This window comes from Schistocerca nitens, chromosome 9, assembly GCF_023898315.1.
Source record: "Schistocerca nitens isolate TAMUIC-IGC-003100 chromosome 9, iqSchNite1.1, whole genome shotgun sequence".
In the NCBI taxonomy this organism is placed as follows: domain Eukaryota; kingdom Metazoa; phylum Arthropoda; class Insecta; order Orthoptera; family Acrididae; genus Schistocerca; species Schistocerca nitens.
In genome coordinates this window covers 245,450,343-245,464,454 of record NC_064622.1, presented here as the reverse complement: position 1 = coordinate 245,464,454, position 14,112 = coordinate 245,450,343, and the positions used below count along the sequence as shown (strand labels likewise).

At 37.5% G+C, this 14,112-nt stretch overlaps 2 protein-coding genes and 1 non-coding gene across 5 annotated transcripts in view; 2 read left to right on the top strand and 1 right to left on the bottom strand.

The window, feature by feature from the left end:
* Positions 1–13,853, top strand: part of LOC126203254 (uncharacterized) — a 140,498-nt gene extending 126,645 nt beyond the window's left edge. Inside the window, exons 2-3 of the mRNA XM_049937510.1 lie at positions 11,490–11,672; positions 12,703–13,853. Of these exons, the coding sequence (XP_049793467.1) occupies positions 11,490–11,672; positions 12,703–12,992 (473 nt within the window). The 3' untranslated portion in view covers positions 12,993–13,853. The remainder of the gene's footprint in view (positions 1–11,489; positions 11,673–12,702) is intronic.
* LOC126203252 (rabankyrin-5) overlaps positions 1–14,112 on the bottom strand; it is a 621,526-nt gene that overhangs the window by 484,621 nt on the left and 122,793 nt on the right. The gene's annotated exons all lie outside the window — the stretch shown is intronic.
* On the top strand, positions 6,624–6,698 carry Trnat-cgu (transfer RNA threonine (anticodon CGU)). Its single transcript has one exon. It is a non-coding gene; the product is annotated as a tRNA-Thr (tRNA).

Here is a 14,112-nt window from a genome sequence, read left to right as displayed (position 1 = left end):
CAAATGTGGTATGCGAGTTTCTACATGTAAGTTGAATGACAGTCATTTAAGGTCAACTGGCATATGTCTGCACAACTTGACATAAATACAGCAAAACAGTGTGTAATCTTGCTTTTCACTTTCACCACGAACCATGAGGACTATGTAATAGAAGTTTCTCCTTTCATCTAATATATTCTTAAAACTTATCAGTTATTCCTATAACTGAGGGCAGAGTGTGCAGTCTTCACTTTATTTTCAAGACTGATGCAAGTCATTCACATGAATTCAATGTCTTTTGGATAGCTAAAGTAGTAATGCAGCAATCATCTCGAAGTCCGCCTAAGGTTAAAATCTAATCTACTTCACGCAGAATCGATTATAGTCTAACCACCTTCAGCCCACCATAAACCAACAATGGGATCGGACTTACTGTGACCTAGCTGTCGGCCGATGTTATCTGGTTACCTCTGGTAATGGTGTCTGGCAACTGTTGCCTGTGCCACTTTGAATGAAGCATAAAGACAATCTTTAGTAAAGACTGTGTGGTTCGGTGCGAACAGCTTTTTCGGCGCAGATGACAACCTAGTCAATCATAGTTAACAGACGTGCTCAGCATGTTCACGTATTCGTAAACAAAATCAGAAGTAACACACAGTTAGGGACTACATATGTGTGATTTATAATTGAATCTGTAACGGTTTAAATTTGTTGATACATTCACAGTAATGCAAGCTAAGGTTGATAGTGACAGAAATAAGTGAATGTTGCTCCGAAGTGCTATACATTATTCAGACTTCTATCCAAACAACTACTCCTGTGAGTCACCATGTCATACCTATAGAGGGAATTTTACCAGGCAAAAAAATATTCTTGCCATACATATAACTATTTATTAAACCTGATTCCATAGAGATGTAGATGATAAATGATTGAAGTTGTGACTCACATAGTTTTGTGATCAGCATACGAATCGTGTATCTACTACGTGTATCTATTCGTGTAATGACTAGAAATAATGAACATTTATGGCAGTTTTCCCAAGCTAGATTCAAACGGTTGAAGTTTTCTGCTAATCCTTCGGCAATTAATTACTAGGATTTTAATGATCTCATTTGTAGGGAGCATTTTTCTTACCTTATACCGATACTTTCGGGTTTCCTACAGCTATTGCCTAGATAGAGATTCGCCTGATCTAAAACACCCTTGCATACATCCTACAAACAGTCAGCTACCTGTGTAGTAGGCTCTAGTGGCTAGTGCACACCTGACCTATTTAGGGAGACTCTACATTTCTCAACTACATAGCCCAAGTGTAGGAAGCTTGAGTCGAGCTTGTCACGGAACCTTCAAAATCTCTCATTCAAACTTTACACTCGACTCAGAACCAGGGATCCACAATAAGTTCTGGGAGGGGGGGGGGGGGGGGGCAAGAATGCAGACTGTGAGCTTCATTGATACTCCACAAGTAAGGTTAGTACCTTCAACTTCCTCTGATAATGGCTGAAATGATCCAATTATGACCTTGGAGCTCAGATGACAGGAGGCATAATGTGTTCCGTGTGCTCCAATCTGCATTTGGTTGCATCCTTTTCGTTCAATGACTGCTAGAGCAGCCTCTTCAATATGTTGAATGAGGTTCCACAGACGCGAGTGCACCTGGTGTTCCTTTCCATCCCTTGCTGTCATTTCCGTAAGGTGCACCATTATTAGTGCGATGTTTGAACTGATGGTGATTAACAAACCCCTACCCTTTTGTGTTTGCCTACCGTTGACATGGGGGACAATATATTTCCCGACAAGTGAAGTGAGACTCACTGGTTCAGTTTCAGTTGGTTGGGGAGATTGGTGTTAACACCAGGAGTTCTTCTCTGGCCAATGTTTCCTGTCTAAGTGCATTGCCCAGAGTTTGACTCACCACTCACAGTTAAGTGGACGAGCAGTGACAGATCTGAGGTACATTTGGTATCTCTGGTACATGCCTCTTGGTACCCCTCCAAACACATGCATTTGCAGCAGCTCCCAAGCATCTGACAGCAGATGGAATGATTCCTACTTGCTTATGAATAACAACTAACTCCTTCCATGGCTGAGATCTTCAGTCACAGTGGGGTTGCAATGCAGTTGGAACAATGTTTTAAGAAGTAAACAAATGACTTTAAACTACGCGTGCTGATTTTCTCTTAATTTCTGGACTGTTGATGTAGAAGTACCACCAGAGCCCTTGAAGACTTGAAGTGATTAATACCCAAAAAGAGATTTCGATTAGAAACACAGAAAAACCCACAATAAAAATTACCAATACCTTGAAACTTTTTGTGGTTATGGTCATTCATAAACTCGAAAATTGGGTTAATTTATGATACATGTACATAATATACACTCTTGTTGAAAGGAAAAATTAAATGCAAAACAATATGTTAGTTACAGTATACACTACAGTAACTGTAAATCACATACGCTGATTAACAAGATACATTATGTGCAACTTTTAGTTTGGGAAATTAACAAAAATATACCTTTACTTGCACAGATATACAATGAAGTCTGGTGTGAACAAGCTTTTCTTTGAATGAGAATACAATTGCTACAATTGTAGAAAGCAGAAACATCAACTAAAACTTCTGTTATAGCAAAAATACATTTTTTTTTGTGACACTCAGCATTCCACTTGCTTACAGACATCAACCAGCTTCTCTTGTGCCTGAGAACAGTATTTGCAGAATTGGGTCCACGAAGTGTGGAGCTCTAGATGAGTAATGTAATGTCTGATACAGTGCTTGGTGAAAATAGATAAAAATGTGCAGATTTTTGCACTCAGCTAGTTTCATGACTACTTCCCAACTATTGTGAAAAAAATGAACACTGTAAACTCTTTAGTATATCTCACTAAAATTATGTAAAAAGTGGAGCACAACAAAGCACATCTTCCTCACGAGATGGATAACACTGCAACTATTTGCATAACTCATACACAACTATTATCGATAGTTGGGTAGAAGATGACATAAAATCGTATAATTTGAATGGAGGTAATATAGAAGATACACTTGTACACTTGATAATTAAGAATACTACCTGTCCTCCCCCCCCCCCCCCCCCCCAAAAGTAATTCCAATTACCCACTCGTCCCACGTATAACAACTGTGAAACAATTCATCCCTAATTAGATACTTATTTCACCTGTATCAGTATGTTTTGTTACTAGATTATTAGTTCTAGTTAATGTACTTTTGTAACAAAATAAAGGGATATTTTGCATTTATTAGATATAATTGTGATTTTTTTGCAGTATCAAAATTTTTTAATGTGTCCCAAATTCAGGTCTAGAAAATATGGTTTTATGAGAAGTTACAGCCGGCTGCATGACTGAAGGATATGGTGAGCATCAAGATTGTGGTGAAACACAGCAGAGCCATCTTGGATACATTTAATTCAATAAATGGCAAAAATTCGCCCATAACCTGAGCTGGGGCAGAGAGGGGGAAGCTTATGTTAGTTGCATGGTGAATTACGAAGTAGTATTATGTATTTCTTTCTTTAAACTGACAGTGTACTGAGGCATCTGGCTGTCTAATAGGGCACGATGCGAGTTCGGTTCGTGAACTTTTTTTTTTAGGATAGCAGCTGCCTTTCCCTACTCCTCACTGGGTATGCCCAAGTTACCAGATAATGGTATAAAAATGCTTCTGTTAACGTATCATCAATGGATTAGGAAAAACAACTTCTATTAAATGACAGATGACGAAAGAGAACAGTGAACAGTGAAACACCATATTTGGAATAAATACACAGTGAAAGAATCATGTAATTTGTTAGACAAGTATCAAACAAGACGGCAGCAGCAAATGGGCACAGAGACAGAAGAGTTTTTATAAATTGAATCTACTGGCATAAATATCAAATGTTGATATATATTTTGAAATTTCTGAATGACAGTCTAGCGTAGAGAGAAGTGTGAAAATGAAACATGGATTACAAAGAAAACTGAAGGTAAGCTAGATGCATGTGATATCTGGTACACAAAGATGCCAATAATGCAAGAGGCCAGAAAGTACAAGATGAAGAGGTACAGGTGAACATCAGATGAGGATAGAAAATAAAAAGCCATTCCCACAAGGGGTGGGTTAGTGGATGGTGGGTTAGTGGATGGCACCGAACTGGCTCCAGGAAGTTTGGAGTCCAAGATGAGTAATGTAATGTCTGAAATGTCTTTACCATATGTGACATACTTCTTTCACTGGTATGACCAGGGTGTTTATAAATGAATATCGGGGTTTTAACACTTTATAATATTTATTACATTAAACTTACAGTTGTAAATGATATGTCAAATGTAAGAGCAACTCAAACAGTTTTACCAAGAACCTTATAAATGTTCAATGTGAGCACCATTTGTCACACAGCACACATCAAGTCTACAGCCCAAGCGCTGGATAGGCCGCAAGGGGCCCAATGACAGGGCTTGCTTTGCATGGCCTCCACATTCACCCAACCTAACGCCATGCAATTTTTTCCTTTGGGGCTTCATAAAGTATCGAGTATATGTGCCTCTGCTACCAGCAGACCCCCCTGAATTAAGAAACTGGATTGAAGCAGTTATTGCTACAATCTCTGAAGACACACTTGTCAATGTTTGGGAAGACCTCGGCTATAGACTTGATGTGTGCCATGTAACAAATAGACCTCACACTGAACATTATAAGGGTCTTGGTAAAACTGTGAGTTGCTGTTTCATTTAACATATCATTTATAACTAAGTTTAATGTAATAAATATTATAAATCCTTAAAATCCAGATATTCATTTATAGACACCCTGTACTTAATGTGTGTATTGCAGGATATGCTATGTGAATTCAACAATCTAAATTTCTGTAAGGCACTCGGGACGCATCCAAGTATGAAACTGAAGTCAAGTCCTCATCTTCCTACCCTTTCTTCAAAGATACCTAGTGCAGGACATAATGTATATGAATGATGTAAGGAATAATACCAGTTCCACTTTAATCTACAATACACAACATTTGCACATAATAACTCTCATTGTATTACTAAACACTATTCACAGGTCCAGCAAATTCTTTTGAAAGCCAGGAAACTTATTTTATATCCCTATCTTCACTCCAACTCAAAGGATGTCCCTTCAAGCTCAAAAGCAACAATTGCAATTTTCCCATTTCTGAATAAGAAGGAAAAAAGTTCCTTGTGAACAATTTATTACTGAAATGTGACTTAAAGATATCCAATATTTTCTTTAGCCTTGTGTCTAATGATATCTACAATGAAGAAGGTTGCTGCTATGTATCTGGATCATAATTAAACACTTACCACTCATCGAAAGTCATGACAGCACAGAAAGTTTGGATAATAACTGACTGTAGCTAGCAGCTAAATTTACATTTATATCAGATTTTCTCAATGTGCATTGTTCAGAAGACAACAAATGAACTTAACTGCATTTTACCTCATAATCACTTCATCCATAGGAATTCACTGAGAGATGACCACTATAACAAACCAATAATGCTACATATATCAAGGTTGTCTATCTAATGTTCTTAAAGATTGCTTTGTTTACTTTGGTGAATGGTTCTATAATGTACTGTTTCTCAAATTCTGTAGATTCTCAGTGATTTTCTTTTTAGTCATCAGTCTTCTGACTGCTTTGATGCAGGCTGCAAAGAATTATTCTTATGAAATGATAATTAAATAGACACCCTAGCTGCAAGCAGGCGTTGATACACTTCATTGGGGACATGTTGAAAATGTGTGCCCCGACCGGGACTTGAACCCGGGATCTCCTGCTTACATGGCAGACGCTCTATCCATCTGAGCGACCGCGGGCACAGAGGCTAGTGCGTCTGCAGGGACTTATCCCTTGCACGCTCCCCGTGAGATCCACATTCCCAACATGTCCACAACACTACATTTGTAGTGCGCCTAATAGATGTTTGCCCATCATACTCATTACTCGTGGCAGATTAATCTACCAAGTCCCGTACGAGTTCGGGCATAGTGTGCGCGTTCGCACAAGAAGGTCAAAGGCCGGGAACCCATATTTTTAACTATATATGACGGTAGTATCTGTTCCCGAAAGAACAGTTACCGTCGATGACCATGCAGATTTGCTCGAAGTGAAATGATAGTTAAATAGACACCCTAGCTGCAAGCAGGCGTTGATACACTTCATTGGGGACATGTTGAAAATGTGTGCCCCGACCGGGACTCCAACCCGGGATCTCCTGCTTACATGGCAGACGCTCTATCCATCTGAGCACACATTTTCAACATGTCCCCAATGAAGTGTATCAATGCCTGCTTGCAGCTAGGGTGTCTATTTAATTATCATTTCATTTCGAGCAAAGCTGCATGGTCATCGACGGTAACTGTTCTTTCGGGAACAGATACTACCGTCATATATAATTAAAAATATGGGTTCCCGGCCTTTGACCTTCTTGTGCGAACGCACACACTATGCCCGAACTCGTACGGGACTTGGTAGATTAATCTGCCACGAGTAATGGGTATGATGGGCAAACATCTATTAGGCGCACTACGAATGTAGTGTTGTGGACATGTTGGGAATGTGAATCTCACGGGGAGCATGCAAGGGATAAGTCCCTGCAGACGCACTAGCCTCTGTGCCCGCGGTCGCTCAGATGGATAGAGCGTCTGCCACGTAAGCAGGAGATCCCGGGTTCGAGTCCCGGTCGGGGCACACATTTTCAACATGTCCCCAATGAAGTGTATCAACGCCTGCTTGCAGCTAGGGTGTCTATTTAATTATCATTTCATTTCGAGCAAAGCTGCATGGTCATCGACGGTAACTGTTCTTTCGGGAACAGATACTACCGTCATACATAGTTATAATTATTCTTATGCCGGTTTCTTCATCTCAGAGCAGCATTTGCACTTTATGTCATCACTTATTTTAAGTCACACTGTTTTCTGCTACAGTCTTTTACTCTTTATAGCTCGCTCAAGTACAACAGACATTCTCTGATGTTATAATACATGTTGTATCATCCTGTCCCTCTTCCTTGTAATTGTTTTCCATAAGTTCCTTCCTTTGCTGATTCTGCGGAGAACCATCTCAGTCTGTGTGTGGAGAACCACCTCTCTCTGTATCAGTCCACCTAAATTTCAACATGATTCCATAGCACCACATCTCAAACACTTCAGTTCTCTTCTGTTCTAGTTTCCCTACAGTCCATGATTAATTGCCATACAATGTTGTACTCAAAAAGTACATTCTCAGAAATTTCTCACTCAGATTAAGGCTGATGTTTGATACTAGTAAACTTCTGTTGGCCAGGAATGCCCTCATTTTTTGCTGAGCTAATCTGTTTTCTGTCATTCTTGCTTTGTCTGATGTGTTTTATTTTGCCCCAGGGTTGCAGAAATCCTTAACTCCATCTACTTCGGGGTCACCGATTTTGATGTTAAGTATATTGCTAATATAATTTCTGTTACTCCTTGTTACTTTCATCTTTCTTCAGTTTACTCCCAATCCATATCCTGTACCCTTTCACCCTGAACTTTAATCCCACTCTTGAAATTTTATTTCTGTCATTGCTTCTTCGATGTATAGTGGGGCAGTAGGGGTTACATCGCTGTGTTGCACGTTTTTTAATATGAACACACTTTGTTCATTGTCTTCATATGCAGTAATTCAAACAAATGTTTAAACTACTTAAATATTATTGTTTGGCTTAATGCTTCTCACCAAATGTCTCCCTCTAGCATTTGATCAGTTTTATTCATAATTTTCTTGAAACAAAATGCATGCATACCATTCATTCATACATATCAGTAATTCTGATTGGCATACTGCTTCATCCTCACAGAAATTGCCCAATGTATAAATCTGATTTTCATGCAGTTAATAAATGACGTTAGTCGATATACAAATTATCTTGTTTGCATACACAACTTGTAATTAACGTCATTCATAATATCTGAGGATAATCTGTTGTTTGACATGATCTTATAGTTTTAATAAAGAAGTGATTTATACCTCTTGCATAAAGTCATAGTTTTTCAAAAAATATTTAAAATCGTTCTTCTTAAAACAATGTTTAAAGAGAAAGTATTTGTAAATTATTCTCTATACATATAAATAATCTGACGGGCAGGGTGAGCAACAACCTACGGCTGTTTGTCAACGATGCAGTGGTTAGATTAGATTCAGTTTTCGTTCCATAGACCCAAAAATGAGATGATTCTCATGGGTGTGGAACATGTCAGAAAGTATAACATAAAGAAACAAAGAACATTTGACTATAATACTCGCTTCCCTAATCATATGTCAGGAGATTGTTAAGTTATGTGAAATATACTGACAAGCAGTGGATACAATATCCAGTTTCTTGAATAGGTTTCTACATGGTGTTCTTGAATTTACACCAAGAAAGAGTCTTTTGCACTCTAAGACCTTTTACTCGGTTTGATGAGTTGCCCCAGAATATGATCCCAAACGACATAATACAGTGAAAGTATGCAAGTATTTTTATATTATATCTCCAACATCAGACGTCGTTCGCATTGCAAATACAGAGCTGTTTAGATGCTTCAGCTATTCTGTTGTATGCCCTTCCCAACTGAATTTATTACCGAGTCGTAATCCTAGCTATTTAACACTGTCAACCTCTCCTATCTGCATGTCATCATGGGTTATACATATGCTGGAAGGAAATCTCTTACAGGTTCTGAACTGCGTATAATGAGTCTTTCCAAAGCTTAATGAAAGTGAATTAGCTTTAAACTATTTATTAATTCATAGAAAATTTGATTAGCAGAAATTTCTAAATCTGTACTTCACTTGCTATTTTTTGCACTGTATAGATCATTTGCAACAAAACAAAACACACTTAGCATCTGGCAGTGTAACAGATGAGAATTCATTAATGTACAAACGAAAAAGCAACGGACCCAAGATTGAACCTTGAGGAACACCACATGTAATTAATTCCCAACTGATTGCTTAGTTCAGAGACATGTTGCAATGACAGCCTTTGTTACCGGTTAGTTAGGTAAAATTAACTATTCTGCAGCACTGCCAGTGACATCATAATATTCTAATTTACTTAATAGAATACTGTGATTCCCCACAAGTCAACGGCTTTTGACAAGTCACACAAAATGCCAGTAGCCTCTAATTTGTTATCTAATGAATGAAGTACACACTCACTGTACATGTCAACAGCGTTATCTATATTTGAGCCCTTAAGGAATCCAAACTGTGACTTGGACAACATATTATTTGCAGTCAGATGCTTAAGATGATGATTGTACCTTCTCAAATATTTTTGAAAAATCTGCCAAAAGTTAAACTTGTTGATAGTTTGGTAGTATCTCTTTTATCCACCTTCTTGTAAAGAGGTTTAACTTCAACATATTTTAGCCAGCCTGGAACCGTTCCACTATTAGGAGACTGATTATGCAAAAAACTTAAAGAACTCAACTCAGAGTGTCACTCTTTGATTAACTCCTCTGGTATGTGTTATAACCTCTAGAATATTTTGATTTTAAGGATTTTATGACGGATGCTAATTCTTTGGGAGAAATGAGTGTCATTTATATTTTACTGAAGTTATTTGTAGAGACTGGTCTTAGGTTTCCATTGCACCGTTTACCGAACTTGACAACCCCAAACTGTCAGTAACAGAAACAAAGTACTCGTTTAAGAGATTTGCAACACTACAGTTTTTATTTTGTTGTCTGATGTAATTATCTTTTACTTATAATAAAGCTGCTTAGTTTTCTGGGTTACTTGCTTCATTATTTTGCAGTATCTTTGTAATGCATTACAATGCTACACCATCGGAGCTATTTCTCGCTAGTAGAAACAGTTGTCGTCAAGTGACTGTAGTAGGATACAAGATAACAGACAAAATTTCTAATTAGGGTGATAAATGGCAGCTTGCTCTAAATGCAGAAAAATGTAAGTTAATGCAAATGAATGGAAGAACCAAATCTGCAATGTTCAGAAACAGTTTTAGTGGTGTGCATGAGCAGGAAAGGACAGTAGTAGGGAAGGCACATGGTCGACCCTGATTTATGGGGAGAATTTTAGGGAAGTGTTGCTAATATAAAAAGGAGACCACATACAGAACACTAGAAAAAATGGCTCTGAGCACTATGGGACTCAACTGCTGAGGTCATTAGTCCCCTAGAACTTAGAACTAGTTAAACCTAACTAACCTAAGGACATCACAAACATCCATGCCCGAGGCAGGATTCGAACCTGCGACCGTAGCGGTCTTGCGGTTCCAGACTGCAGCGCCTTTAACCGCACGGCCACTTCGGCCGGCACAGAACACTAGACTAGTGTGTCCTAATCTTGAGTACTGCTTGAGTGTTTCAGATCCCCACCGCATCAGACTAAAGGAAGACGTCTAAGCACTTCAGAAGCATGTTGCTAGATTTGTTAGAGGTACGTTTGAGACTATTACAGAGATGCTTTGTGAATCCCTGGAGGGAAAACTACATCCTTTATGTGAAACACTATTGAGAAAAATAAGAGAAGAAGCATTTGAAGCAGAATGAGTCTACTGAGACCAATATACATTTTGCTAAGGACCATTAAGATAAGAGAAATTAGGACTCATACAGAGGTATATGGACAGTTGTTTTTCCCTCATTTTGTTTGAGGGCAGAAAAGGAAAGGAAATGGCTAGTAACAGTACAAAGTACCTTCTGCCATGGACAACATGGTGGCTTGAGGAGCATGTAAGAAGATTTAGATGTTTTTATTTTCTAATGCAAGAATAAACACTGACCCAAATGTTACCCAATGAAAAGCAAAACTAAATTTTGAATTCTATGTTTTAATTCTGTATTAGTTTTTGTTGCAAACTATTAGTGCATTAGTATTGCATTCAAGAAGAGCAAGGTCAATGGGTAACGCTTACCCTCAAACAACGAAAATGAGGTAACTTTTTCTTAGAAAATTAATAATTTCTTTTACATATACACTACCTGAAAACTGTAACACATTAGCAAATACAACCACCTCAAAATAAGAAAAAAAGGTAACATGTGAAATAGTGATCCAAGGAAAATCCTTAGGTATCAATACAACACAGCCAGTTTACTTGATCGTTAGTCAATATTTTGTGTTGTTGTTATGTTAGTACAGTGAGAGCTATGACTCTTGACATGATGGCTACTTCTTTGGTCTCTGAGTAACAAGGTTATCAAAAGCTGTTCATACAAATCAGCAAATAAGAAGTATCTCTCTTTTGCTTTTTAAATGTTCTCAATAAAGAAAAATCATTAAGTTATTATTTTGGAAGCGTATGGAACAAATACAGTTTTAAAATGTGCACCCCACAATGAACTTTTTCCCCACTGGCACCTTATACATCAACTGATTTTTCTTTTTGGTTCTATCTGGATATGAATTACAAACCTTTGAAATGTTTCTTTTTGTTTTGATGACTTTTGTAACTGTTATTACAGAAACGTGGTAGAGTGGAACTACTAATGTTTTTCTTTATTCTTTCAGCAACTTTGGTGACTGTCTCAGGATTGAAGTGCTACAAATGCACTATACGTCCACCGAGTCAATACAGCAATGAGACTGAGCGTTTGTGTTCTGGATTTGATGGGTCAGAGAAATATCAGGTTGATTGCCCACACTCAACATTTTGCATGAAGAAGATCTTCGAGCTATCATTACAAAAGGGTCGTAAGTATTTCTGCTTCAGCTAAGTTTCGGAACTTGTAAGTCCTGGCTGAAATGAAACTAAAATGAAACTATGAGATGACATACCATTACTCCCTTTATGCAAACAAAAAGTGGTTACTCACGTCATGCAATATCACACAAGTTACATTGTATGATATTGCCCACACAGGTAGGTTGAAATAGCAATGTGAATATTCATTGTAAAGCATCTAGATGGTTCCTAAATAGCACCCAATGGAAAATTTTGAACCTTTGTATACTTCAAAAGTAACAAGTAAGCAGACACTCTTTAATGGTTTATACAAACTAAAACTACTTCAAACACTATATAGTAAACTGTCTTCCATTGTGAGAGCAGTACAACAGCTCTTAGCACATAAGTTCTAATTTTATTCAATAACCAATTTGAACATAAAACCAAAAATCAAGAGAGAAAGAATGTTAAAGACTGGTAGAATAAAACAAGAAAAATTCAGAGAATTGTTTTATATAACAAAAAGTATGACAATTAAATGTATTAACTATGGTAAAGTTAAATAGCTGACTGGATTAATTCTGTCTTGGGAAAGAACATTTAATGATCACAAACTGTGTGGAATGCCAAGGAAATATAGTTATAATGCCAAGACAGAACTGGCTAGAAAAACAGTGCTAAATCTCCACAATCCTACACATACACTACAAACTATTGTGTCAATCATAGTGTCAAATGTACATTACAAAGATTTTGCAAGTATGGAAGTGTTGACTATACAGGAATACTATGCACCATTATAGAACAAAGAGAAAAATTGATGGAAATGCACAAAACAAGAGGTTCACAGAAGGTTTTAGGTGTTGGGCAAACCTAACAATATGAATATAAATGTAAATCGCAATCACAAATAGCTCATGTTCCTCAACACTTCCTAATTCTGCACTGCTTCGCTGTTTTATAACTATCATTCCTCTTAATGCTTCCACTTCTTGGTTCAATTTAATACCTCACAACCATCTCTGTGCCAAAAATTTACACGTGTCATTTTTCCAGATACTGTACATGTGGAACTGAAGGACTGTGCTGCTCAACGCTACATATACCAAACTCTGTTGGAAGATCAGTGGGTTACACAAGATGTTGTGATTGATGCAGCCTATGAAGAAGGCTGCCATGATGCCGAAAGTGAGGGCCTTCGAACTGCAGCAACCACCTACTGCTATTGTAGAGGGAACCTTTGCAATTCCGCAAAGCCTACACATGAACCATCACATCACCACACAGATGCTATGGCAGTCATATTTGTTTTCAATGCAATGAAATATATCCGCAGCCTCCGGTAGCAAAGTCTACATATATATCAATGAACTACTGTTTTCAGCACTTGGCCTGGTAATGGTTCAGCGTGTGAGGATCACTGGATCTACTGTTATCGGAAGTTCAGTGCTTTTCTAAATAGAAGTAACGGAATGGCATGGCTAAACCATGTGTTTCACTGAAAGTATTTCCTTTTCTTCATGTCCGTAAGATTTTTAAGACTTGATAATTAGTAAGAAAAAAAAATGACACATGAAGTGCCTTTATCATTTAACTGTTGTATTTAAGTTCCACAGGATTTTAAAAATAAACAGCTTTCATCAGCCGATCATTTACACGCAATTAAAACAAAACATAGCAGAAGTGACTGCCATATGCAAGTGTCATTGACATCACCATCAGTATTCAAAATTACAACATACGTAATAGCTTTTCGCCTTGTTGCTAGCTGATATTTTATGCAGTTTATAGATAACAGTTATCATAAACCATGCCATCAGAGACCAACAAACAACCCATGCACATGCCCAAAAAAATAATTTATTGAAAGACTACAGTATTTAACAAATAAATTTCTATGTATTGGGAAAATACAGCTGTTTAGCACATGTTCCTCTATCATGCACCTCGCAATTTGTACCGCAAAAACCACTGAAGTGTTATTACATGGTACACCAAATAAAAGTAGCCATAATGAATATTTTTGTGAAAAACTAGTCACATTAACTATGAAAATCAGGAGTTGCATATCTGTCTCTCTGAATAATGGACTAGATACTGGTAAAAAAAAAACCACTGATGGAGCTACATCTTTTACTGATGTAAGAAATGATTTTTTAAAAAAATTGTACAAATATTTATTTTAATAAAGTATGCTTTAATGTTAACTTTTCTTCTGGTTTTATTTAGGATCTCACAAATCAGAAATTACAATTAAATAATATTTTGTGTCTGATAGTAACCCGAGTACATGATCTACAAAAGACTTGAGGGAGAAATGAAGGGATGCAGGCTAACAGGGTAAGATTATTACACAGAACTGTGAAACAAATGTGAACTGAAGAACAGCATTAAGCAAACCAGGGGGAAAAATCCCATCCCATTATAGATAAAGGTGGTATCTGCACTCATTTTACTGATATGTAC